This window comes from Coffea arabica, chromosome 4e, assembly GCF_036785885.1.
Source record: "Coffea arabica cultivar ET-39 chromosome 4e, Coffea Arabica ET-39 HiFi, whole genome shotgun sequence".
NCBI lineage: Eukaryota > Viridiplantae > Streptophyta > Magnoliopsida > Gentianales > Rubiaceae > Coffea > Coffea arabica.
Genome location: NC_092317.1, coordinates 15,786,332 through 15,809,823, shown reverse-complemented (window position 1 = coordinate 15,809,823; position 23,492 = coordinate 15,786,332). Strand labels below are relative to the sequence as shown.

Here is a 23,492-nt window from a genome sequence, read left to right as displayed (position 1 = left end):
TTTTTTGTTTAATAAAGATAATTTGGGTTGAAATACAAGTTGAATTCTATTAAAAACAATTATGGCTTTCTTGGGGACAAATATAACTAATAAATAATCAAAATTTTTGGACACCATAAACACTAACAACACTAATTACATTTATTAAATTTCAATTACTCTCAATTTATTAACAGCATTATTCTCTTGTTTGGGCATAAGCTCAAAATTGCTTATTCAAGTTGAGTTGAGTGTTAAATAAAGTTCAATTCTATTTTTCAGAAAGAGTTCAAGTTTAATCATTTTCAATACACTCAATTAACTTGGCTTGTGTAGAGATTTAAGACAAGGGACACTAATTTAATTTTGGAAACTTGATGGAATACATTGGAATTATCACAAAATCCTAGCATACACCTACCCAACTTAACTGATCTCTGCACTGCTACTATAAAAGGCTGACTTCTTTACGTTGCCAGGTACTTCAAAATTGTGCATATCCAGAGCTCAAATCAAGCAAGAAAAATGTCTGACATTCCTGAGGTGCAAGAATATACCAATCTCTGCTTTGCAGGATCACAACAACAGACCAACGCTTTACTTGATGACCCAAACCTTGCATCTGCCATAAAGAAGATGTAAGTTGATTTATTAAGCGAAGTCAACTCTTTTTCTTTCTTATATATTGTGTGGTTCTTTCTTTCTCAACATGGTGCTATGCTACTTTCTTATATTGTGTGGTTCTTTCTCAACATGGAGCTAGCTACTTAAAGAAATTAATAAATATACCAAGAACTCCCATGGGTTTTATTCTTCATGGAATTTGTTGCTTAGTTTTTGGTTTTCTTTTCTGCTTTTGTACTCGTGGGATCTTTTTTCAGGGTGGAGGTACAATTGGCTGTTATGTTGTTTCCAACTGTCAAGCGTATTGTGGAGTCTTTCTTGGGCTCTTTAGAGCCAATGATGGAGAATTTGGTGCGGAAAACAGTAAGTAAATCAGCAATTCCTCAGTTCCCTGTATAGATTTTTTTAATCAATTTTCAATTTTCTGTTTTAATCAGTTTTCAGTTTTGTGTCTTATCGATTTATTAACATACAATATATTGAATTCCAGTTAGTTGAATAAAATGTGCAGTCGATTCGTTTCTCTAGGTTGGGCTTTCCTAAACCTGATCAGCTCGAACCATCATAGAAGTAGGATTCGTATGCAATTTTATGTCAGTTCGGACCAATTACGTGAAATTGGAACATGGGACATCTTCAGATTGGACATGATCCCCCTCAAGACAAAACTAAGACCCATTTTTAGTTAGCCAGATGGGTTAGCCCAGCTCAATTGACACAGGATTTAGCTGTCTTATATTTGGAGTACAGAGTAACTCAAAATTCTACTGTTCAAATGTAATTTTTTTTTTTTTTTTTAGTGTAAGTGGGAGGTATCGAACCTAGGATCTTTCACTTACATTCCCTCACCCCATACCACACAACCCACCCCTCCCTCCAATTGTTCAAATGTACTTGTGAATACATTGCAAAGCAAAGAGTGTTGATAATTATATGTAGCATTAGAAGTGTGACAATTCACCATACATAAAACACTAATTATTGAAAATTTGACATTTGTTAGGTGTAATGTACTAGTCTTATTGTGTTGTTTTGGCAGCAGAAGATGACAATTCATTATCATAAACTCTAATAGAGTCATATATCAGTTTTCGATTAATTCCCCAATCTTTTTATGGTTGATGGACATAACTTTTAGTATGTCAGATCATGGAAGTTGTAAGTGTTTCTTGGATGCCAGTACCTGGACGAAGGCACCGATGAATATTTTCCTGCCCTTTTATTTTGAAAGTTTAGTTGAGGCGACTATGTCAAATCCTTCCTTTAATTTTTGTGGTTTAAGCATAATTACTTGATGCGAAGGTGACTGCCAACTTCAGATTATGTAGAATATAGTTCGCTGTTTCACCGATACAAGTACTCTACCCTGGAAAGAGAACAACAGTTAATATGATAGAATAGGTTCTGATTGAGGAATGTTACCTGCAATGAGGTGTTGAAATCTATAACTCCGTACAGGGACATATTGCTAGTAAATATCAGCTGAGGAGAATAGTAATTTGATTGAATTGATTTATGTCTTGAAATGTTGCATTCAAGTCTTCGAATGCAAAGTAACTATTGACTGACATGCAACTGTCGAGTTTGTTGTAGGATTTGATGTTGGGCATGAACCTGGATCCAGGTAGTTCTAACTTGGAATGTTGCTAAATTCATAAACTCCTGGATTTTGAAACACACGAGAAGACAGTTAACTTTTTCAGTCTATCGTTCTAAATCGTATTACTTTGGCAGTTCGAGGATGTTCTAATTTGCTGAATGTAGCGCCATTGTTTCAATCTAATAGAGTATACAACTCTATGCAAGTGTCTCTGCATTTGTTTAAACAGTTAAAAATGGTGGTGAGATCTGTTTTTCCTGGATCTCTTGATTTCAGCTATAAGGTCTTTGCAATTTTGCTTGACCATTTGTTATGAGTATTCCTAGTGTCATTTCCACTAATAACCAGACTCATGAATAAGTTCTATCCTTTTATTACATATTTGTGATTCCTTACATAAAAGCATGACCTTATTTGATAAACTCGACTATCTCTAATTTGCTAGGTTTGTCCTTCAGTTGTGGCCGGGATAATCATAATATGTTTCCACCGGTTATTTTGTGAAACTCATAGTCTTTAATTTCAAAATTCAAAGTTTCCTTCCCTTAAATTTTTATCTTCTGGGTCTGTTCTTCTGCCTATTCATCCAAATATAATGTTTTGGGATTTAGCAGTTGGGGGTTTTTCATGTCTCCTGAAAGGTATTGGCTCCAAATTTTAATTACTTAGACGTCCAAACACAAGCAGCACAAACTTATTGAATTACATCTTGCTCACTCTATCTTGCAATTGTTCCCAGAAAATCTTGCAAAATTACTGCTATGGTATTTAGCAATTCCTTCTGACAGTTCACATGGATGGGTAGTCCACCAGAACTAGGCAAATGTTGGCACTAAATAAAACCAAAATCTGTTCAAAGCATCTGGTATCAGTTTTGCTTCAGTTAATTCATGTGATTGGGTATTTTTCCATGTAAGATATTTCCTCAATAGCGAACTTCAAGAAGTCACGGAATTATGCATTTTTCTGGTGTGTGATAAGTTTGAATATATGATATGTCTTTCTCAAGATATTTTGACTTAGAGATACTAAAGATGAACCGAGTCGATGAACACTCCACTAGGAAAGCTACTCTTGCATCTTCTTGTTGTCATTTGTGATTTTTATAAGAACAGTAAATTAATGTTATAAGTTGGCCTTTTACTCAGTGGTATTCATTTCCAGGTAAAACAGGAAATAGAACTGGCTCAAGAAAGATTTTTTACAAGAGAGAAGTGGTGAGAAACTGCATGCTAGACTGGCTTAAATTTTTTTTTTCAATCAATGTCAAAGCGGTTATGATATAACTTCAATTGGTCCTGCTGCATCACTTGTACCTCTATTTCCAGGAAGCCTCATGATGACCCACATACCTCTCAAGTAAGATGTCTAGAGCTACAGTTCCTGGACAGAATCTCCAGTCCAGTTTACACTGGAAAGCAAATCAAAGGTGAAAGGGGTGATAGCATTAAATTGGCTCTTGTTGATTCTGATGGGAATCTTGTTAACTCTGGCCCAGAAGCCTCAGCAAGGGTGGAGATATTGGTTGTTCAGGAAGGTGCTTGTCATGGTGACAACAGCTATAACTGTGGAGATTCTGAGGGTGTGATTAGTGAAAAGAAAGGAAGAAAGCCTCTTCTCTTTAGAAATTACTTCAAAATGAAGGAAGGCATTGTCGATTTAGAAGATGTCAAGTTCAAAAATAAAGCAAAATGGACGAAAAGCTGTGAGGTCAATCTAGTTGCAAGAGTTGTGGAAAACCTGAATGGGACTAAAGTCAAAGATGCAAAAACAGAATCTTTCCGTGTCATGGATTGTCGCAGCACTTGTGAGTGATTCCTGTCTTGTACTTTGTGCTAATTCTCAACTTTCAATGCTTATGAGTCTCCATAACTGTCATACAGTGCTAGAGGTTATTTGAAGTTGAAGCATGAATAGGATGACTTAACTGTCAATGTAAAGAAAGCTCAGGAAAGTTGGAGTGAGAAGATGACAGCTTATCTGAAATAACTTCAAATCAGAATATGTTTATTTCACTAATCCTGCACATATAAATCCAATCTTATTCTTGATATCAACTTGCAACAGATAAGAGTAAGTGATAAATAGCATGACATTACTTTAAGACATTTCATTTTATCATTTGCTTGAAACAGAAGTCACATTCGATTGGTTTGATAACTTGTCTTTTATTTGGGATAAGGGTCATGCTTATTCTTTAATGGATTCAAATCACAACTACCAGTATAAAAGTTATTTCAGATAAGCTGTCATCTTCTCACTCCAACTTTCCTGAGCTTTCTTTACATTGACACAGATTTCATCTAGGGATGTAGTTCTTACCCATGCTTTCTTAACTTCTTTTATCAATGGAGGATGGCCCCTTGATGTGAGATTAAAGCTCTTGAATGCTTTTCAAGCTAAACTTGCTCCTTTCATACAACTTGCAGAAATAGGAAGTTTCAGAAGTTTGCTTTGCCACTAAAAACATTGGCCGGCATTAACACTTTTATTTGATTGCTGATGCAAGAACTCAAAATTTTATTCTTGAGATTGAATTCTGTCCAATTTAATACCATGGATCAAAGTTGGGCGTAAAACTTGAGATGACTTTGTCATGCTTTCTGGTGACCCTTTTCTCTTTGAAACACAGAAAAGTGTTTCAGTACTTCTTTTAGGGAGAAAAGAAACTAGTTAAGTCATCTATCAGTTATTTATCCAAATCTTCAGCTGAAACTTTGGATGACCTTGTCATGCTTTCTGGTATTCCCTTCATCTGTGTGAAATGTGGGAAATGCATTTCAGCAGTGTTTTTTTTTTTTTTGGGAAAAGAATGTATAGAGTAATAGATTATATTTCATCTAATTTATGCATGCTTCTTTTCTTGCTCACTTGAAGTTTTCGATTATAAGGAAGAGATTTAGATAGAAAAGTTTCATTTGGAATTGCAGAAAGTTTGAGGGTTAAGACTGAAGCAACTTTACTGATTTCTGGTTCAGTGTATAAGAAGCATGACCCGCCAATGTTATCTGACGAGGTATGGCGACTACAAAAGATTGGCAAAGAAGGCCGGCTACATAAGCGTCTACAGGAAGCAAAAATTTATTCAGTGAAGGAATTTTTGATATCACTCAACTTGGACCCTCGAAGTCTCCAACAAGTAATGATTAGATTCATTTTTTCGTCCAGAGCTTTGGTTAATTAGGATGAGTCCTTACTCTTTTTGAAACATATTGAGTTTTGCTTGTTGTTGCTGAACTAAAATCATATGCATGTTTCTTATAGCTGGTACGTAGTGTCAGATGTGTTTTCTTCACATTTTTTGGAGGCTGCTTTATTCAGACTTGAAAAATATGCTACCCTAAATGCTCTAGGTATTAGAGGCATCAAATAGTCAATCTATATATCATTTTCTCAGAAATTATGTTTGCTTTATCAGGGAAAGATAATATCTCTACAAATTATCTTACTTCTCATCAACTTAAACAAAGGATTCACAAGATTGAAACCACCTTTCCTAATAAAAAGGAAAAAGTTGCATCTACACAACCTTTCTTTCATATCAAGTCAACCCCTAATTTATTTCAAAGCATCATATTCTCCTTTAAAGAAGATCAAATGTGTTTGGATTGCAGAGGCTCAATGTTGGTGCTGAGAAGTTTAAAGTCATAGTGGACCATGCTCGGAGATGTGAGATTGGAGGAAAACTGTACGTGTACCATACTTCTGGCCATGAGAGAAAATTTCCTGTGGTTTTTGATGTTGTGGGACACCTTCGGGGGCTAGTCCGTGAGCAATTATTTGTTCCTGTGCATGACCTTGCTGAAGATGAAAAGGTTCTTCTGATATTTCCTTATTTTCCTTCTTTTTCATCCTTTTGTGGCATCTAAAGCAACTGCTCTGCATCTACTAACAGGTTGAAGCCCACAAGATGGTGGTATCTGCATTTGAACATTGGGAGGATGTTCAGTCAATAGATAATGAAGCATCTCTTGCTGATATCCCTTCTCAGTTTTCTGGCGGTGTTAACACCTCTATTTCTTCCCGGATTGAAAGTCCTACTGGCTCCAATTTTGGCATTTGTAACACGATCAGTGGAAATTGTCGTGCATTATCACGTACCTCATCACGGCATATGTCTCCTGTCTATTCTATTGGTGGTACAAGTTTCTTTGATGGCGTTGCAGGCCTTTTCCAAATGGACAACATGGACAGTGCATGTGCGGACAGTGACAATGAATATCAGCAGTTTCTAATTTGGAACCACGATGATTCCCTTGAATTTGGGAACCCCAATGTTGAGTCACGGGCTGATCAAAGCACTGCTGATATTGGCTGCCATAGGATTGATGCTCAAGTTCTTTCCCCCAGCCGTGCTCAGTTGAGATGGAGAATGGCAATCGTGTCTGTAAGGAAGAGGAATATGGCTCCAGAAGATACCCATTCTCAGAAAAAGCAGAGGCATAGTTAATGGAATTTTACATAGGAAAATCTCTCACAGTTATACAGTAAATTGTAGTAGGTGCTGGCAGATGAAGATCTTTTGCAGATAGTGTCAAAGTAGTATCTGATTAAATTGCCATAGAGAAATTTCTGTAAATGTTTTTAGATTGTCAGAAAATATATTTGTAGTAGGAACATGAATCCAGTGGATTCATTGAATCCTGAGTCAAGGTATCACGTAACATTTCTTATGAAACATTGTTTTCCTTGTTCCAATGAGCCATTTTCTTCTAAAATTGTAATTTTTTTTTTTTGGTGTATTTCTGCACAATTTCTGTTGGAGATGTCAGGAGAAGAGAGGGTGGCTAACAGTATAAATGCATACGTGTTGTAAATACAGATGACCAGAGTTCTCACAAGGAATAACGTTCCTCGACTGTGATTTTTACTGGTTAAATTCACTTAAGCAACATGGAACAACAATGTCTGGTGACAGATTCAGTTCCAGTTCTCAAGCTCTGCTGGTTGAGAAGTTAATTATGCCAAATAATGAACTGGTAATACTCTCTTGTGGATAAGTTATATAGCCTGATAGTGAAGAATCATTAAGTACACAACCAACAGGTAGGTAGCAAGGTATTGATATGTTTCTTGGGGATTGAAGTGTCCTGTTTCATCCAATGTGCAGAAGACTGACATTGATGTTTAATATACAGGAGTGGTATGGATGATCAATTTTTAGAAGGCAAATTAATTTTCATGATCCTATTGCATATGCTCATTCAGATAAAACAAAAGTTGAAACTTTGGATGATCATAGAGAGCTCATTCAGAATAGAAATGTTAGTGTTACTGCTAGCAGAAAATAGAAGTTGGAGAACTACAAAAGGACACAAGGAAAAGAAGGAATTAAGCAAACATGGAGCATAGTGTTAGTTTGACAAGCCCAGCACTCAGAATCTCTCTTAAATTCCTTGTTCCGATATTCAGAAACCAGATCAAGCATCTGATTGAGTAAATCGTGGGGAATAATTCTCCAAATGTTCGAAACTTATTGCATCTCATGATATATATACCTACAACTGCAGTTGCACAATGCATTTGTTGTCTCTTAGTACAATATCAACCCAGCCATGGCATTGCCATTTTCAGCTGCAGGCTTCAACACTTGATCTTCACTTGTCCAGCTTTCAGAAGTTTCTAGTGCTCCGCTGGGAGTTGTTTTTGAACTTCTTGCTGTTTGGTTGCTGGTGAGTCATCATAGCCAGACCCCTTATATTACAACCATTTTTCATCATCATTTCTGACAACTTACATATGCACTCCGCCTTTGACCATTAAACGACAAAACTTTCTTCGATGTCCAAATAGTTCTATTAAATAAACAGCAAACTTAACCGTTTTTGTCTTCCAATAACAATATGCTCACTGAATAATTTTGCTTCCACCACTTCCAAAAGCTAATCTTCTTGAGTAGTGCCTAACCCCCGATTCCCTGTGTACAGCTTTCAATACCATATTGTAATGCATCATATTTTAAAGCATACACTGTGACCTATTTATAAGGAAAAAGCAGACATCCTTAGTTACTTGCTCTTAGCTAACCTTGAAATGCTAGAACACATAATTTTCTGCCTACAAACTTCAATCAATGTACATGATCCACCGTTCATCTTAACTCTGTCAGGGCTTAGGAGACATTCAGAAATTGTACCTGTAATATATGAATATCTAAGCTACACATGCTGAGTATACTGCTGTTTAGTTACAATCAGAACTTGGAATGCTTAAACGCATAATTTTCTGTTTACAAACTTCAATCAATGTGCATGATCTGCCACTCCTCTTAATTCTCTCAGGGCTCAGGAAACATTCAAAACTTGTACCTGTAATCTATGAATATCTAAGCTACACATGTCGAATATACTGTTGTTTAGTTACAATCAATGTCGGGAACTCAAGCCATGCCTTCTAATGTGGTAGTTGATATAAGAATTTGGACATTTTGGTTCATCCTTATGTGCAGAATGATCCATAATATGCAGTCTTCTGCATTAGCTCACCTAAATCTGGAAACTCAAGTCTTACAAGTCTTGCTGTCATTGCATAAGTCCCTCTGGAAGAAAGAAATATTAAAACTGAGCAACCAAGCAATTACATATCATAATTATAAATCACAGCATTTAACCTATACTTATACTATTGAGTACTTTTGCTACTTTGTCCTTTCTAGCAAAAAATCCGTTAAAAATGTGGTGGTTTAACTCACAGCCTCAAGCTGATTGTGCATTTTAACAGGCATTTCAATATAAATCCAAAAACTATAGTAAGCAGATGCACTATATAGCAAATGGTATATTTCACATTTAAACAGGAGCCTCATTCCAACTCATGGTGTGTGTTTCACTGAAATATCACCAAGATTTGATGAAATAATAAACGCAAAAATATTAACATGAACTTGAAAAAAGAACACATGCATACAAAAAATGATCATAGTCTTCTTCCCAACCAGTTTCACTATTGATTACACACTCTTCTGTTAAAACAAAGTACTTTTCATTTTCAGGATTTCTTTCTGTTACAGCACAGCCAAGATTGAACGCATAGTTTTTTTCTGCCTGAGAGAATTTTCTCTCAAGTGCAAGCAAGAGGGTATCTTCCACAGGAAACTCCTTTTCTCTATGTTTGCTTTATTCCCGAGCTTAAATCTAGGATCTCAAATCTAGAATTGGTCCAATTTTTTATAATTTCTTTAGTCCAGTTATAGCAATTGGTTCGCAGCTTTACTCCATTTGTCATTGATCTCTCCTTAGTTTTAATGTTCAGGTTTCTGAAACTTTTCTTTGCTAGAGATATTTGACAATTAGATGGTAGATAAAAATTTCAATTACAATCTTATAATTAGATGGATGAGGATATTGCTCACAAACTGCAGAAGACAATAAAACCTGAGATTATCAGTCATTCAAGGTGCAGGATATGATTTTTCATACCCAATACTGAGAGAGTAGAATGAGAATTCGGCCAAAAGTCTATTCCTGAAGTATATGATGAGGTGATTATACCACAGCCTATTGTAATCTTGGGTCTAAACATAAGCTCGTATGGGTTTTGCACAGTATGGCAGATGGAATGTCAAATCAGAAAATTTTGTAGCCAGGAATGGGATTCAATAGGGTAAAAAGAAGAATCAATACTTGGATGAATGCAATATGTCATTCAGTGAGAAAGATCACTTGGTTCACTATTACGCAATTTCCAGTTAAGAATAGAATTAAACATTTTCAAAGTGTTTAAATTGAGGAGCTAATAAACAAATATGGCAGCGTCCACTAGAACGATGGACCAAATTTGATACAAATGCTTCCAGAAATAAGAAAGAGTGGCATTTGGGGAATGGAGTAGATGTATGAAGTAGCAATTGCGAACAGTGGAGAAGATTGTGCAAATCATCAAAACTGCAATTCCTTAGTCAACAGAAGCTCAGGCCATCGTAAAGGCTCAAGCATTAATGATCAATCTGATTGATGATCCCCTGGTAGGTTGGGGCAAGAACTCCTAAACTAGGTTCCAATGCTTTCTCTATTTACAGGGCAAGCTTTCAAGCCTTTTCTAATATAGATTTAAAAAAAAAAAAAACAGAAGTGAAGTGCAATTTTGAAAGCATTAAAAGATCTGACCAAAGAATGTGATGTCCCTGTAGATTCTCTCCCATTGTTTCGTCCTTCCCAGTAAAACGTGGGTTGATTTCAATTCTCACCTCTTTTACACAAGGGGACCACCCTCTAATCCTAAGTAATCCTCAATGACTGATGGGTCTTTCCACTGATATACTGATTATATAGCTAATTTAGAAGCCCTATAGTACCTCTTAATTATTCCAGGTTTTCAGTAAAATATAGTGATGTACCAAAGGGAATACCAAAGCAGGAAAGGCTACGCTCCTGGCTAACATGAGGATACTGAATGTTGCCAACAAAGCTAATAACAGCTACTCAGCTGTAGGGCTCTTGAAGGCAGAAACAAAGAGAGTTGACAAAGGCGTTAAAGGAGTTATTGATCATGTGTTGGTTGATCTATAACTCAGGAATGGGCAATTCTGCTGGAAGACATTTTCTACCATGCTAAGTTGTTTCTTACAGTAGATTGGAAGAAGCACTTCCACTTGTGCCTCATGAATTTTTCTGATATTTCTTCGAAAAATGGTTTGAGTCTTTTGCATAATTGATCAGAACTGATTCTTCATTACCAATTCTTTTGAAGTATTTCTGCCTAGTTTTTCCTATTTCCATGACGTCACTTCTTTTTAAGTGTAAAGCATTTAATCCACCAGTTTCACAAGGGCAATATCCTCGCGGACTCCCTGAATGCAGACTGCAGACTGTCATCTAAATTTGTGCATAATGAAGATCAACTCTTTGACTTGCATATGTGAAGCCTAACGCTCATGGTTCCAAAGTTTGTTTGAGTATTTTGACCAAATGTTCACTGCATGAGTCTGAAATTCTAGATTCCTCCAGTTTGAATAATGTAATAAGGCACAATCAAACATTTCAGCAAATATGCACTTCCTTTAGGTATGCATCCTAACCGGTGAAATTTGCAATATTTTCTAGGTACATCTCTAGCTGCAAAATGATAGGACAAATTATCAGATAGATTCTTTTTAAGTCATTTCATCCTTTGAGGAAAATATGTAGTACCAATGCCTTTACAAACCATATTTTGAGTGTGGTAAGAACATGAAATGTGATCTGAAGCAATGAATTATACGAAGGAAAAAAGCGATGTGTCATACTAGGCAGAATAAAGTACCAAGGTTGATTCTAAGGTATCTGATAACTTAATGGAAACATTAATTTATGGGGGGAAAAAAGTTCAAGCAGTTATAAAGAACCTTATTCTTCCGTGCTTCCAGAACTTCTTCCAATGGAGGTCGGCCTGTTAACAGAAAGGATTACTTTTTAGTAAACTGAATTTCAGAGGTTGCACAATGCTATTTCTCTAATATATGGATTGACAACTTATGGCTTGTGAACAAAAATTACGCATTTAAAGTTTCTTATAATTTTCTTATAAGGAAGAGACCTCATTCTGGTTTGACAAAAATGCTAAGATATCCTTTGCAGAAAGCCAAAACTTAGGAAACAGAAATGAGAAAAGTGCAATACTGGCTAATATGACAAAATACCAAATTAAAGTATGATAGCAGTATTAGTTCTAGAGTGCAGAGTCTTGGTATTGAGTGGAACAACAGCTACAATGTAAGACTTGTCATGCTTCTCTTCAATCTCTTGAAAAGAACCCGATATTACAACTGTCTGACACATCTTTTGATGATAAATGTTCTTTAAAGGCAAAAGTTCTAGTTGAAACCTGGGAACTGATCTAGTGTTTCTCATTGAAAGGTAAAGCAACACCAGGCACACAAAGGATTTGATAACTGGTAAACGATGCAGGTAATTGAATTGCTTGGTTATGGCCGTTGATTAATACAACCAGCTTTTGCAGTAAATATTAGCTGTATATAGGCAGCCTCAGAAAAATTTCAGCATATTTTGAGTAGCAGGTTGACTCATCAAGCTTCACCAGTGGTGCAGGATGGTTACAGCTAAAGACATCCAAAAAACCCTTCTCAAATACGTTTAGGCATCAGTATCTGATAGTTTTCTTCAGTATTATTTGACCAAACTTGGGACTTCTTGACAGAGAATTCATAGATGCAGTTCAGTTTTGCTATCAGGAGAAACTTATGTCCTCTTTGACTCTCTGTCCGGTATATTCCTAACTATTATGCTTATAGTTGAACAGACTGCAGGACTGAAGGACTATCAGCGTATTACTGGCTTTAATACAATCTATAGATACTATTCTAAGATCCTCATGCGAAACCAAGTTGGTATCTCCAGCTTTTATTGGTAACAAATAAATGCTTTTCTTAAAGGGAAGAACAGTCTCTGGGATCATAAGGGCTTGTGCTTAGGCAACATTGTATCTCCTTAGCCTGTCTATTTGTCTATTAAGTTCTTCTTATTGGTCTTTTCCAGCTTATAGTTCTACTATTTGTTTTGTTTACCAACTTAAAAGAAGAAAAAGGCTTGATTTTTGCCCTAATCGGATGAGTCTAAATATTTGTCATGATATGCTTCCTAATGATTTGAAATTTGCAACTGCTAATAATCCTTTCCATACAAGGAAGCCATCCCTGATTTTGAAATGCTATCCAGTCTTCAGCTAAGCTTATGGAAATGTGAAGTTCTCTGTTGTTGCAGTGAAGATAGAGCAGTATTACCAAGTAAACTTTTAAACACGGGGTAAGCAACTCTTCTAGGAAAATCTTTCACATGAATTTGTTCCCTTTTTGGTAGTAAGCAAAATGCTTTTCTCAAATGCAGAACAATCTCCAAAAATGCAAAGGGCTCACGGTAAGGCAACACTATATTTCTTATTTTCTTTATATGTCTATGAAGGTCTTCTTATTGGATTATACCAGCTTAAGGGTCTTTTATTTGTTTTTTACCAGATTAATGAAAAAAAAAGGCTTGATTTGTGCCCAAAACAAGTTAGTCTGCAAATTCATCATGATGTTTTTCCTGATGAGTTGAGATCTTAACTGCAGCTGGCAATAATTCTCTCCATGTATTTATAGAAGTCATAGATAAAATGTTATGTGGTCTTCAGCTAAGCATACAGAAATGTGAACTCTTTTGTTGCAGTGAAGACAGAGCAATTTTACCATGTCAACTTGTAGTAAGCAACTCTTCTGGTAGGAGAATCCTTCACATTACTTTGTTCACTTTTTGGTTTCTCAGCAGTTAGCTATAAACCAACTCACAACAAATTATCTGCTAGAGCAAAGAGAGGGGTCAACAACAAAACTATCCTACGCTGGTCAACTGGTCCCTCTTACATCAAGCTTAATTAACGTACAGCTGCACTTGATGGTGCTTTATAGTATCCAATTGTGTTATCAAAGAAATTCTAAGCCTCTGGCTCATATACTCCAATTGGTACGAAGTATACATGCACAATCAATTATGAGAAATTTGATTGGGGTTGATTCTATCCTCTGTTTGATAACTTGCACTCCCTTGAACATATACTACAATACTTTTCATGAGAGAATATCTTCAAACTTGGTGGGACTACCTTTGCTAAGTTCTCTTCTGTCACCAAAGATGAATCTAGTTTTGGCAATCTTGGACAAGGTTTGTCCCAGAATTAAGAGATTACATTTCATCTACTCTATCTTCTTTCCATCCTAATCCCCAAGAACTCATCAAATTGTTTGGCCTTAGCTAAATCATCGTATCCAGATAAGCTTTCATCTTTTGTCTAGTTGCAGAAGAAAAAGGTGGTCTACCAAGGACAGTTATGACTTATAGCTTGCAGGTTCATCCATTGTGTCCTTTCGGTCAACATATTCTCTAAACCCTTGATCACAGTCTTTTTACATGATTATTTTTAACAAGGACATAAGTTTTATCCACATGTTTAGCTTGTAAAATTTCTCAAACTTGGTCTAATCTCAGCTGAATCTCCTAGGCTGGTTGATCATTTTATGCAGCAGTCTTTTGCTACTTATCGTCTCTAGATTCTACTGTATATTACTTGGGGATGGCTCAAAATCTAGAGTTGTCTAACAAAGGTATGCTGCTCTGTGGAGCCTTTTCAAAAAATTGCAGACAATATGAGAGGAACTGCTGCCAGTTGAAGAAAGGCATGGGAGAATTGGGATTTTTGCACATAAGGGGCTTCCTTGTAACATCCGTTGGCTCCTGAAATGGTACTAAGGTGAGTATCATATGATCCATGAACTTAGTCCTCCCAATGGAATTCCCGACAAATGATATGGCTGCTTAACTGTATAAGACCTCTTAATCATCTCTTACTAGTTTACTTCTTAAAAGAGCTAATGTGGCAGTTTCATCATGCAATGAAGCTACTGAAACAGAAAGCCTGAATGTGAAACTTTTGATTTTGTACAAACATTTCAGCAAAGCTCTTGTATAGAAGACAATAGAAATGTAAAGAAATAAAGCACATGAACAACCTGTAATTTGGAGACGATACTTGGCCCAAATACCATAGACAGCGTCAGCAATTGTAGCTATCTGTTCAAATATTGCTTTTTAAATGAGTAAAGTTACAAGATAGGCCAAAAAGAATAAGTTAACTTTTCCCACATGTTATCCTAAGAGCCTTAAATTAACATGAGATACAATGGCTCACAGGTTCATATTTCGTAATGGCATAAACCCACCCAAGCCCAACTGCTTCATACAGTTTTCTAAATGCCTGCACCAATTCAAGATCCAAAAGACATTAGCAAAGGCTGCTATTTAGAATAATTAACAAATCCAAAAGTTAAATAAGGTTCCACTACAAGTACTTTCAACTAGATATCAGATTTCTCTTAATGTTCAATAATCCATGTTACAAGATTGCAGGCAAAGTTCGCAGTTTTCCCATTACTGAAAGAAGCCATAAACACGAATAAGGATTCTAATGGATCATAAACTAGTTTAAAAGCCTTTGATACTCTTATCACAGAGACTCAAAAAATGGTAAGAAACAGCATCAAATCTTTGTGCGCCTGACTTGTTACCATGTAGATTTTCCTGTGCAGACTACAATATACCAATCAAATATATTATTGACTAGTTTAATCTGTACCTCAACATCAGTCACAACAGTCCCATCAGATAGTATCGCATGAATCCTTCCCATTACCTAAGAAATTTGACGATTAAAACCATCAAGTCAAGAAAAGCTGTTTTTATCCCACATCCGAGAACTGTTTATTTGATTAGTACAAACGACAAAAAATAAATTGATGATCATACTATTCGTTAGCTACATAGGAAAAAGATATACTAATGTTCTGGAGTATGGTGATAGATAATTGTTAATAGGCATACTGTTTTGTAGTCAAGGCCTTGATTCTTCTCTGGAGAATAATCATCAGAACTTATATCCACAAACTTGATCGTCCCAAAGCTCTTATTCCTCTCTCTCAGCATATTCACCTGATAACATACTCATCAAAATTAGACAATTTCAATACAACCATATATGTAAATCCCTATCAAACCTTGAAACAGTCCAATATCATCAACCGAGCGTCAATCCCAGAAAAACCCGTTTCTTTGAAATTTCAAATTACAGCAATTACAGCAAACAAAAAGCTCGAATAAACGAAAAAAAAAAAATCATAGCTAAGCATACCTCTTTCATACAAAGTGGGCATTCCCCATCATACAACATTTTAATTTTCCAATTCTCTGATGACTGCTCCACATCTTCTTTCTTTGGAGCTACATGGTCCAAAACTCTTGCAGCCCCACTACCCTGTGTTGCGCGAATTGAATGTCTATAGCCTGAAAAAACACATTATAATTGAATTTAGCAAGTACCCGGATGTTAGAATTTCAAACTCAATTATCCCAGATGACAAAATTTTGATTAGAACTACTACCAGTATGTCTATGGGAAAATGGACTTGAACTTGATCTAAGAATAGTTTTTGAAGGAAACCCATTATGGATATTCCTTGAGACTATAAAAGCATTTGTGCGTTTTGCAATAGAAACTGCTGCACATCTGAAGCTATACGCCATTGTTTTATTCTTGTCTACAGAGTTGCCACGAGGAAGTGGGGAGCTCTAGTTGGTAAGGAACGGTTATAAAACTGAACAACAGACTGGTATACGTGGCACGATGAGGTGCATCAAACTGTAAGGGTATGCTTGAATTGATATCAGTTTGCAGTATGCCACCCTGAACTTTCACTCAATTTGCAAAGCGCCTTAAAGACTTTTGGTTGGGAAAATTTGGAATAGAGAAAAAATGAAAATGGAAATTCCAAAGGAGGGTGTAAGTTTTCATAAATTCATAATACTACTGTAGCTTAAACCTATGGTAGAACAAGTTACAGCTGAAATGACTAGCTCGAATTGTAGTTTGTATCTATAGGATAAATGCCTAAGTGTATTGATACTGATATGCATATTAGAGCATAATAAAAAAAAACAAGAATAAGATAGATGTAGACATCTAATATCCTATATATCCTATATATATATATAAAGGAGTTAGTGTTTGACTGTTGGATGATTTTCATCTGACATTTTAAGGGACAATTTAGTCAATGCATCAAGAGTCTACAACTGAATAAGGGTCCAATACCACCATGGTATGTGGATTGGTGCATACTTTACCCATCTTAGCCTTAGTGGGTTGGTGTTTTAGCTTTACTTTTCAAAGTAGCCATTAGTGGTGCAGTTCAAACAGCCATTAATGGTCATGCAAGTCACTGAGCTTGTGCAAAGAGTTCAAGGGGTTATGTTGAGTAACTAAGACATGATTAGCCTAATACGAATGCATTTATAACAAGATTAATTCTCCGCTTGATAGTGGAAGTGTAACAGCAAGGTTTTCTGCTTCTGAAATTTTACAAAATGAATTGCGTTGCTGTAAAGAGTTGGATGATTAGAGTGAGCAATTATGGGTTCTCTAATGTAATAGTAATGCATGGAAGATGAGGGACCCATTGGAAATCATGTCTAAACTGAAACGGAAATCCTCTTGAGTTTTTGAAGCATTTGCTGAGCAGTTTTTTTTTTTGGAACCTACAATAATGGGGTCGTTAACACAAAGTCTGGTTGCATGAGGTGCTTAATCTTCATATTACTAAGGTGGTGGTTGAACTAGTAAGGTTTTCGTCTCTATGTTTTTTCAGGTACATACTTTTTGTGTGAATATCAAAGTTCTAAATGAACTAGGGAATTCATTGTTCAATTTAGACGGGCCAATTATAATTGAAACTCGATTGTGCAATTTCCACGTTTCGTAGATTGAGAAGCAAGGGAACTGTCCTGTAGAAGCTTTCTCATCGAGGTACTTTATAGCAGCACCTCTATCCTTGATATAGTCTTTATGTTATTTCAGTACCATCTTTCGAGTCTTAGTTTCATCAGATTTTTAAGTAAAAAGTCAGTTCTGTTCAGTTCTTCAACCTCTTCTTGGTCTGCAGAAAAAGTTCAAATATGTATCTAATATGATTGTTACAATTTATGTTTTAGTTGTTTTATTTTTTTTTTTAAAGTTGGTTGCAGTGATGCATCATCTGTTGGATGTAAATTTTTCATGAACTTCTGCAGCAGAATTATTGGTCAATTCAGCTACAGGGTTGATTTTTTTTTCCTATTTGATTTCTTTCTTTCTTTCTTTCTTTCTTTTCATCTATATGCTTGCTTTTTTAATCTATAAATATGATGATCGATTTACTATGGAAGAATAGGTCCACAATTTTCATTGCATAATCAGCTATATGGTTGTAAACTTGTAATCTATAAATTGTTTGTTTTTTTTCTAGAAGATTGACTTAATTGAGTGTGAACTAAAGTAGGCGATAGCAATTGTTAATTTGCCTGTAAATTTGGTACGATATGCTTTATAGATGAGAAGCTATTGATCACATTTTTCACTCACAAAATACATCCCCCACATAGGTTACAACTCCCGCGCTCACCCCTAGTCTATTTTATAAATGGTTTAGCTAGTTGAGTTTGAAAATTTCTCAAGTGTATTGATATTAATGTGCTTCTTTGTGATTTTTCGCTAACAGTTATTAATGATATGTATAATAAGAGGTCTCAATGTCCTGGAGCATACACTGAAATGTATGCATATCCGTCTTAGTGTATGTACATTAGTAATAGAAATGTGCACACATTGGTCGAATGTGTACAATACTAAAGATAAAGCAATAAATTGAGGAAAAACAACAAACCCTTATCATGAAATTTTAAATGTGTTCAAGGTTTTCAAGCATTAATACTAATTGATAACATAAGTCATTTGATATTCATTACGATTTTGGAGAGTAAATAAACAAAGTAATTTAGAGAGATAGAGAAAAGTGATCAACCTAATCATGTTGTATGGCTCTAGGGTTGCATCATGAGTAAATATTTTTTTTTGAACTATTAACGTACCAAAATGTTAAGCATTCTCACATTATGATAAGGACCATGGATAAATGAAAAAGAAGTGACATTCAGTTAACAAATAGTGGGGATTTAATAAAGTAGAAAGTGAAGAAAAATATAATGAAATTGATGGTGTTGATACAAGTATTACTACCAAATGAATAAACATCATCCTAGAGAAACTATTAAAAATTTAATAGGATAAGACTAACTATTACATTCATTCAATTTGTGTAAGAAAGTAAACTAATATTATAAGCTAATCTTATTTTTGTTATTAAACTTAAGTTGTATATTTGGGAAATATTTATATATTTTGATACAGGCATGGAAGTGGAGATAACAGTAGCAAAGCAAGGCAAAATTGGAAGCAAATCAAGAGGAATTTTTTTATGCCTATCTTCACACTCAAAGATGCAGTAATAGTATTATAGACATATACACCAATTGTGCAAAAAATTGGAAACCAATTCTAATTGTGAATATTAGCATAAACTAATCATACAAATTTTTCTTGTCTTACATATAGTTGTATTTTTTTTTAACTATAGAGCAGTGTTCTTGTAGTTTTGAAGTAATTTTTATTCCCGGTGTTAATTAATTAGAAACATTTGTGTAATTTTAGGAGGAAATTTCAATTTTCTAATGCATTGAACAATACCCACAACACCATTTTTATATTGTTGTATAAAGTTAAATCTTACCTACAAATATTTAATTCCTATTTGCCCTTTTGGCAAAGTTTTAAATTTTTTTATTTTTATCTTGCTACTCAAAGATGCAATAGTAGTACTACCTATATGGACTACATTTGCAATGCATAAAAAATAGTTACAACAAATCTAAATGCACCTTTCATGTATTTTTTTTAAACAATAAACTCGACACACAAGGGAAGAATGCCACCCCAAAATTTATAAAAAATAAGCTGAAATAGATAAGGACATACCCTTACCTTTTACAGGTGGAAGTAATTAAAAAAGGGATACTACTCTCCTAGGCCGAATTAAAATCTAACTATATTACATATAAAAGAAGAAGACCAATTCTATCAACTCGAATTTTTTCGCAGACTTCTATTGGTAATCAATGGAAACTTTGAATATAATGCGTTAACACCATTGGAAAGGCCAATATTTGATAAAACATTTGCAGAATGATTTGCTTCCCATAAGTAGTATGAAGTAAGAACAAAGTGTTCCCTGAATTTTTTCAATTGTGCCACATCTTACTCTATGTTCCACAGATAAGTATAGACACCTTGAAAAAATTGCTTCTTCCATGTCAAATGCTGATATATATAATCTATGTCAAATAGGGTGTAATCATAATGCATATATTTCATAAGAGTAAGTTTTCCACAATTTGGACAAGAAGTCTACATAATCATTTTCATTAAAGAAAATTCATACCATAGTGTGGATATACTACTCAACAAGCTATCAAAAGATTTAGTAACATGGAATTGGATTTGCTAGTTTATAGTTCATTTTAGAGTAACACTAGTAAGTGTTGACCTTGAAACGTTAAAGGTTAGCAAAATTTGATAGAATGTTTGTCAGTAGAGTGTCATGTGTGAAAGTATACGTAAAGTATGTATATTACTGAAATGGAGAGAAATTGGATTATCAGTATTTAAATTTGAACAAATGAACTTTGTCATTTTTTTTGTCAATTTTCTTTTGAGTCATTAATACATTAATATTTAGTTAAAATATGAGTCATTAATGCTAATTGAAATTACCACCAAGTATAGCATGCAAATTTGATGAGAAAAATATATATGTCTTTATTACCTTTCATTAAGATGCTTTTTTTTTCCTCTTTGAATGATAGCTTTCAAATATACATTTTTTTGTCATTAGCACTGGATTTATTATTGTCTACATTTTTCATTTAACAAATTTAATTCAGGTACAAATTAATAATATACTTATATACTTTTTTGTTTTAAAATTATATGTATAATTTGTTCAGCAAATATACTCAGAGAAATTGAAAAATAGTAGGATTAATAATGGTTAGCATTTTTGCAGAAGTTTTTCGTGTTTGATAGAGGGACATCTATATATGAATTGGATTTATAACTTACCAATAGATTTGCTTTTCAAGGTAAAAGAGATTAAATTGAAGTACATTAACATAAAGGATAGACAAATACAAGATAATAGAATTAAAACATATGTAGGTAGCAAATCAAAATAGCTAAGTCGAATTAACACAAATGATAAATGGATACAAGATAATTAAATTAAAACACAAGTAGTTCAGTTCTGAAGCACATAAGCATTACATTGTTGGAAACTAATTTTATGCATAATCATTGTGAAGGTTCATTTAAGTCTGCTGGCCAGCTGGGACTTGTTCAACTTCATAGCTTGTGATAATGGTAAAAGCTGTTCCTTTAATTGTTTTTTCTCTTGGAGTTGCTTTCTTAAGAAAGCACAAGAGTCTCTTTCCTTGGAATATATTAAGTGGCAATGTTAGTTCAATTGTATAACTTTTAATGTACCATTTTCTGTGTATCATGATCTCTTGAATTTTGGATTAAAAATTAATAGATCATAATATAGTTCATAAATACATTTTTCATTTAGGTAAAATTCTAGAATTGTATTTCAATTTTGTAGTTTCAAAGATATTGACATAATTTATATCCTACTTAAAATCTCAACAGTAATTTTTTCAAGAATTCAAAGCCAAAAAGGAAAAAAAAAATGCTATAATGATTGGTTCCATTATATATGCTAAAAACTAATGGAGCTGAGAGCTGCAATCATCCGAATCTGTAAGAAGAAAATTGTTTAAAGGAAATTAGAAGATTAATAAAAGGGAGAAAGAAGAATTAAGCATACAAATTCATCATTTGAGTAAAATAACAGAGTTTAGAAACTGAGCACTGGTTCAATATTAACATCTTTTCTACTTTCCCACTGCCAAGTAATTCAGCAGGCTGTCATAAACTTTTTAGTAGTGCTATATCCTAGACAACTATAAATTGAAATACTGACTGCCCACTAATTAGATTGCTAACATGCATTTACTCCATCAAGTTCTGTATGAGAACGCCATCATAAAGGATCTTGAGCATTGATATGAAATTTGGGAACATCTTTTGTGATCTTCATTTGGGATTGCTATCGAAATTTGACCTCCAACCTCAGTAGCGTATGCTTTGATAGTGTTGTTCTTCGCTGTCCTTTTGTCCTTGGATTTTCCAGATTAAAAGCATGGATGAAAAAACCATTGTAACCCCCTCAACATGAGAGGCTAGTTTAGCAAAATGTGTAGCATCCTTAATTTCATTAGTGAACTTTGTTCGAAATATTTGTTTGAAATATTTAATCAACAATTACATGTTGACTATGCAATTTCCAACTGCGAAGCAATATAGCTTTTTACAATCCAAAACTAAGGCAGCATTCTAAAATTTTAACAGATAAGCAGATACGTTAGATACAAATAACTTATTAAAGCATATAGAGTCATTTTTTTTTATGGCAGCCTCATTCAAAAACTAAATAATAGAAATTTATAAGTCACTTATGCCTACGCCATAACTGAGACAGCTTATCTTTTTCAATTATTTCCAACTGACCAAAAGAATGCTCTTATAAGGCTTTAGGATATCTCAAGAGTCAAGATCAAAAGCTATACGTGAATTTGTAAGGGTAAACTTATGATAAAATGTCATACAAAAGAATTAATCCAATAACCAAAACTTAAAGCTATAAAATGGATCAAATAAGTTGAACAAAGCCTCATTAATTCTTTAAGGAAAAATACGACTTTTTAGTATAATATTTCAATACTTTCCTACAATTGTTCTTCTAAGAGCATTTAAGCGCATTTATCAAGTTGCACTCATCATTATGCAACAACTCATCAAGTTATAGCTCATGGAGTTGAACTTACTTGGTCATCAGCTGGCTAGATGAAGAGTGGTATATGATAACAATTTCTAAGCATATGGACTGAAAATTGCAGCATGTAAAGATCCTGTTACATCATTTACCACAAATCCCAAGCGACACCTATCATATTTTGCCATTACCTAAAGCAAATTAGAAGTTATAATTGTTGTAAATGATTTACCAATTCTAGCACTAGAAAAGTAAATAATAACATTTACCTCGCTTCAACTCCAATTTCTTCCTTGCATGATGGGCATCTAATGGTACATTCTATCTCAATATGGATAGATTTTTGGGTCTTAAGCCAAAAGTTTCTAAGAAAAAATCAACCAAAATTTGACATTTTTAGCAAAACTAAATTGAAACTCGAAAGTCTTAAGTCAACATGTACCAAAGCCATGGTTAAACATGCAAGTTCTACGTCTTTAAAGCAATGGGTGTTATTATAGGATACTATTAAGTTCAAGCCTTCACCATAAGAATATGAATTTCAATTTGAATCATAATGAGTTCATAAAGACTATCCTTGAAATAATGAAATAAGATTATTAAACAAATTAATTGGACAACAGTGGTTCTAGTTATCATTTTAGCAATTTTGCCTCTTAGGCTCTTGTTATCAACAATACATAAACCTTTCTGTTTTGTTACTCCAACAAAACACAGTGAACTGGAAATTGACAAAAATTTAAGAGTTTATTTATTTCCTATGATGTTAAGCAACCAAAATGTAAACAAGGAGAAAAAGTTCCAAAAAGTAGACTCAATCTATGAAACAATTGGTGGTTTCCATGGCAATAATTAACACTGATAGGATAGGTTAGCCATGTGTATTCTACAGTGGAGAATGAGAAGGATTTGGTGAAAAAAAGATACGGAGAAAGGAAGAAGCTTACCTGCTTCTTTGCTTTTTCTGACCATGCATAGAAGCAGTTCAGCTGCTATTCTTGATTGTGT

The 23,492-nt window shown here is 34.4% G+C and overlaps 2 protein-coding genes and 1 long non-coding RNA gene across 5 annotated transcripts; 1 reads left to right on the top strand and 2 right to left on the bottom strand.

Annotated features, from left to right (window-relative positions):
* Positions 1-447: 447 nt before the first annotated feature.
* On the top strand, positions 448-6,901 carry LOC113742767 (calmodulin-binding protein 60 A). The gene is made up of 7 exons (XM_027270717.2): positions 448-617; positions 861-966; positions 3,368-3,420; positions 3,532-4,010; positions 5,182-5,342; positions 5,818-6,018; positions 6,099-6,901. Exons 1-7 carry the CDS (start codon positions 505-507, stop codon positions 6,651-6,653), a joined length of 1,668 nt encoding a protein of 555 aa, XP_027126518.1. The 5' UTR covers positions 448-504; the 3' UTR covers positions 6,654-6,901.
* Positions 6,902-8,325: 1,424 nt separating this feature from the next.
* On the bottom strand, positions 8,326-16,295 carry LOC113742768 (uncharacterized protein At5g50100, chloroplastic). Of its 2 annotated transcripts, XM_027270718.2 has the most exons (8): positions 16,107-16,294; positions 15,857-16,008; positions 15,550-15,657; positions 15,305-15,361; positions 14,861-14,926; positions 14,682-14,742; positions 11,526-11,569; positions 8,326-8,741 (listed from the first exon to the last, which is right to left on the bottom strand). In XM_027270718.2, exons 1-8 carry the CDS (start codon positions 16,246-16,248, stop codon positions 8,703-8,705), a joined length of 669 nt encoding a protein of 222 aa, XP_027126519.1. In that variant the 5' UTR covers positions 16,249-16,294; the 3' UTR covers positions 8,326-8,702. The 2 variants fall into 2 exon arrangements, with proteins under 2 accessions (XP_027126519.1, XP_027126520.1); XM_027270719.2 differs by lacking the exon at positions 14,861-14,926 and having other exon boundaries at positions 16,107-16,295.
* Positions 16,296-21,466: 5,171 nt separating this feature from the next.
* On the bottom strand, positions 21,467-23,251 carry LOC140006076 (uncharacterized). Of its 2 annotated transcripts, none has more exons than XR_011813670.1 (2): positions 22,754-23,251; positions 21,467-22,675 (listed from the first exon to the last, which is right to left on the bottom strand). It is a non-coding gene; the product is annotated as an uncharacterized lncRNA (long non-coding RNA). The 2 variants fall into 2 exon arrangements; XR_011813671.1 differs by having other exon boundaries at positions 21,467-22,655.
* Between the last annotated feature and the right edge of the window lie 241 nt (positions 23,252-23,492).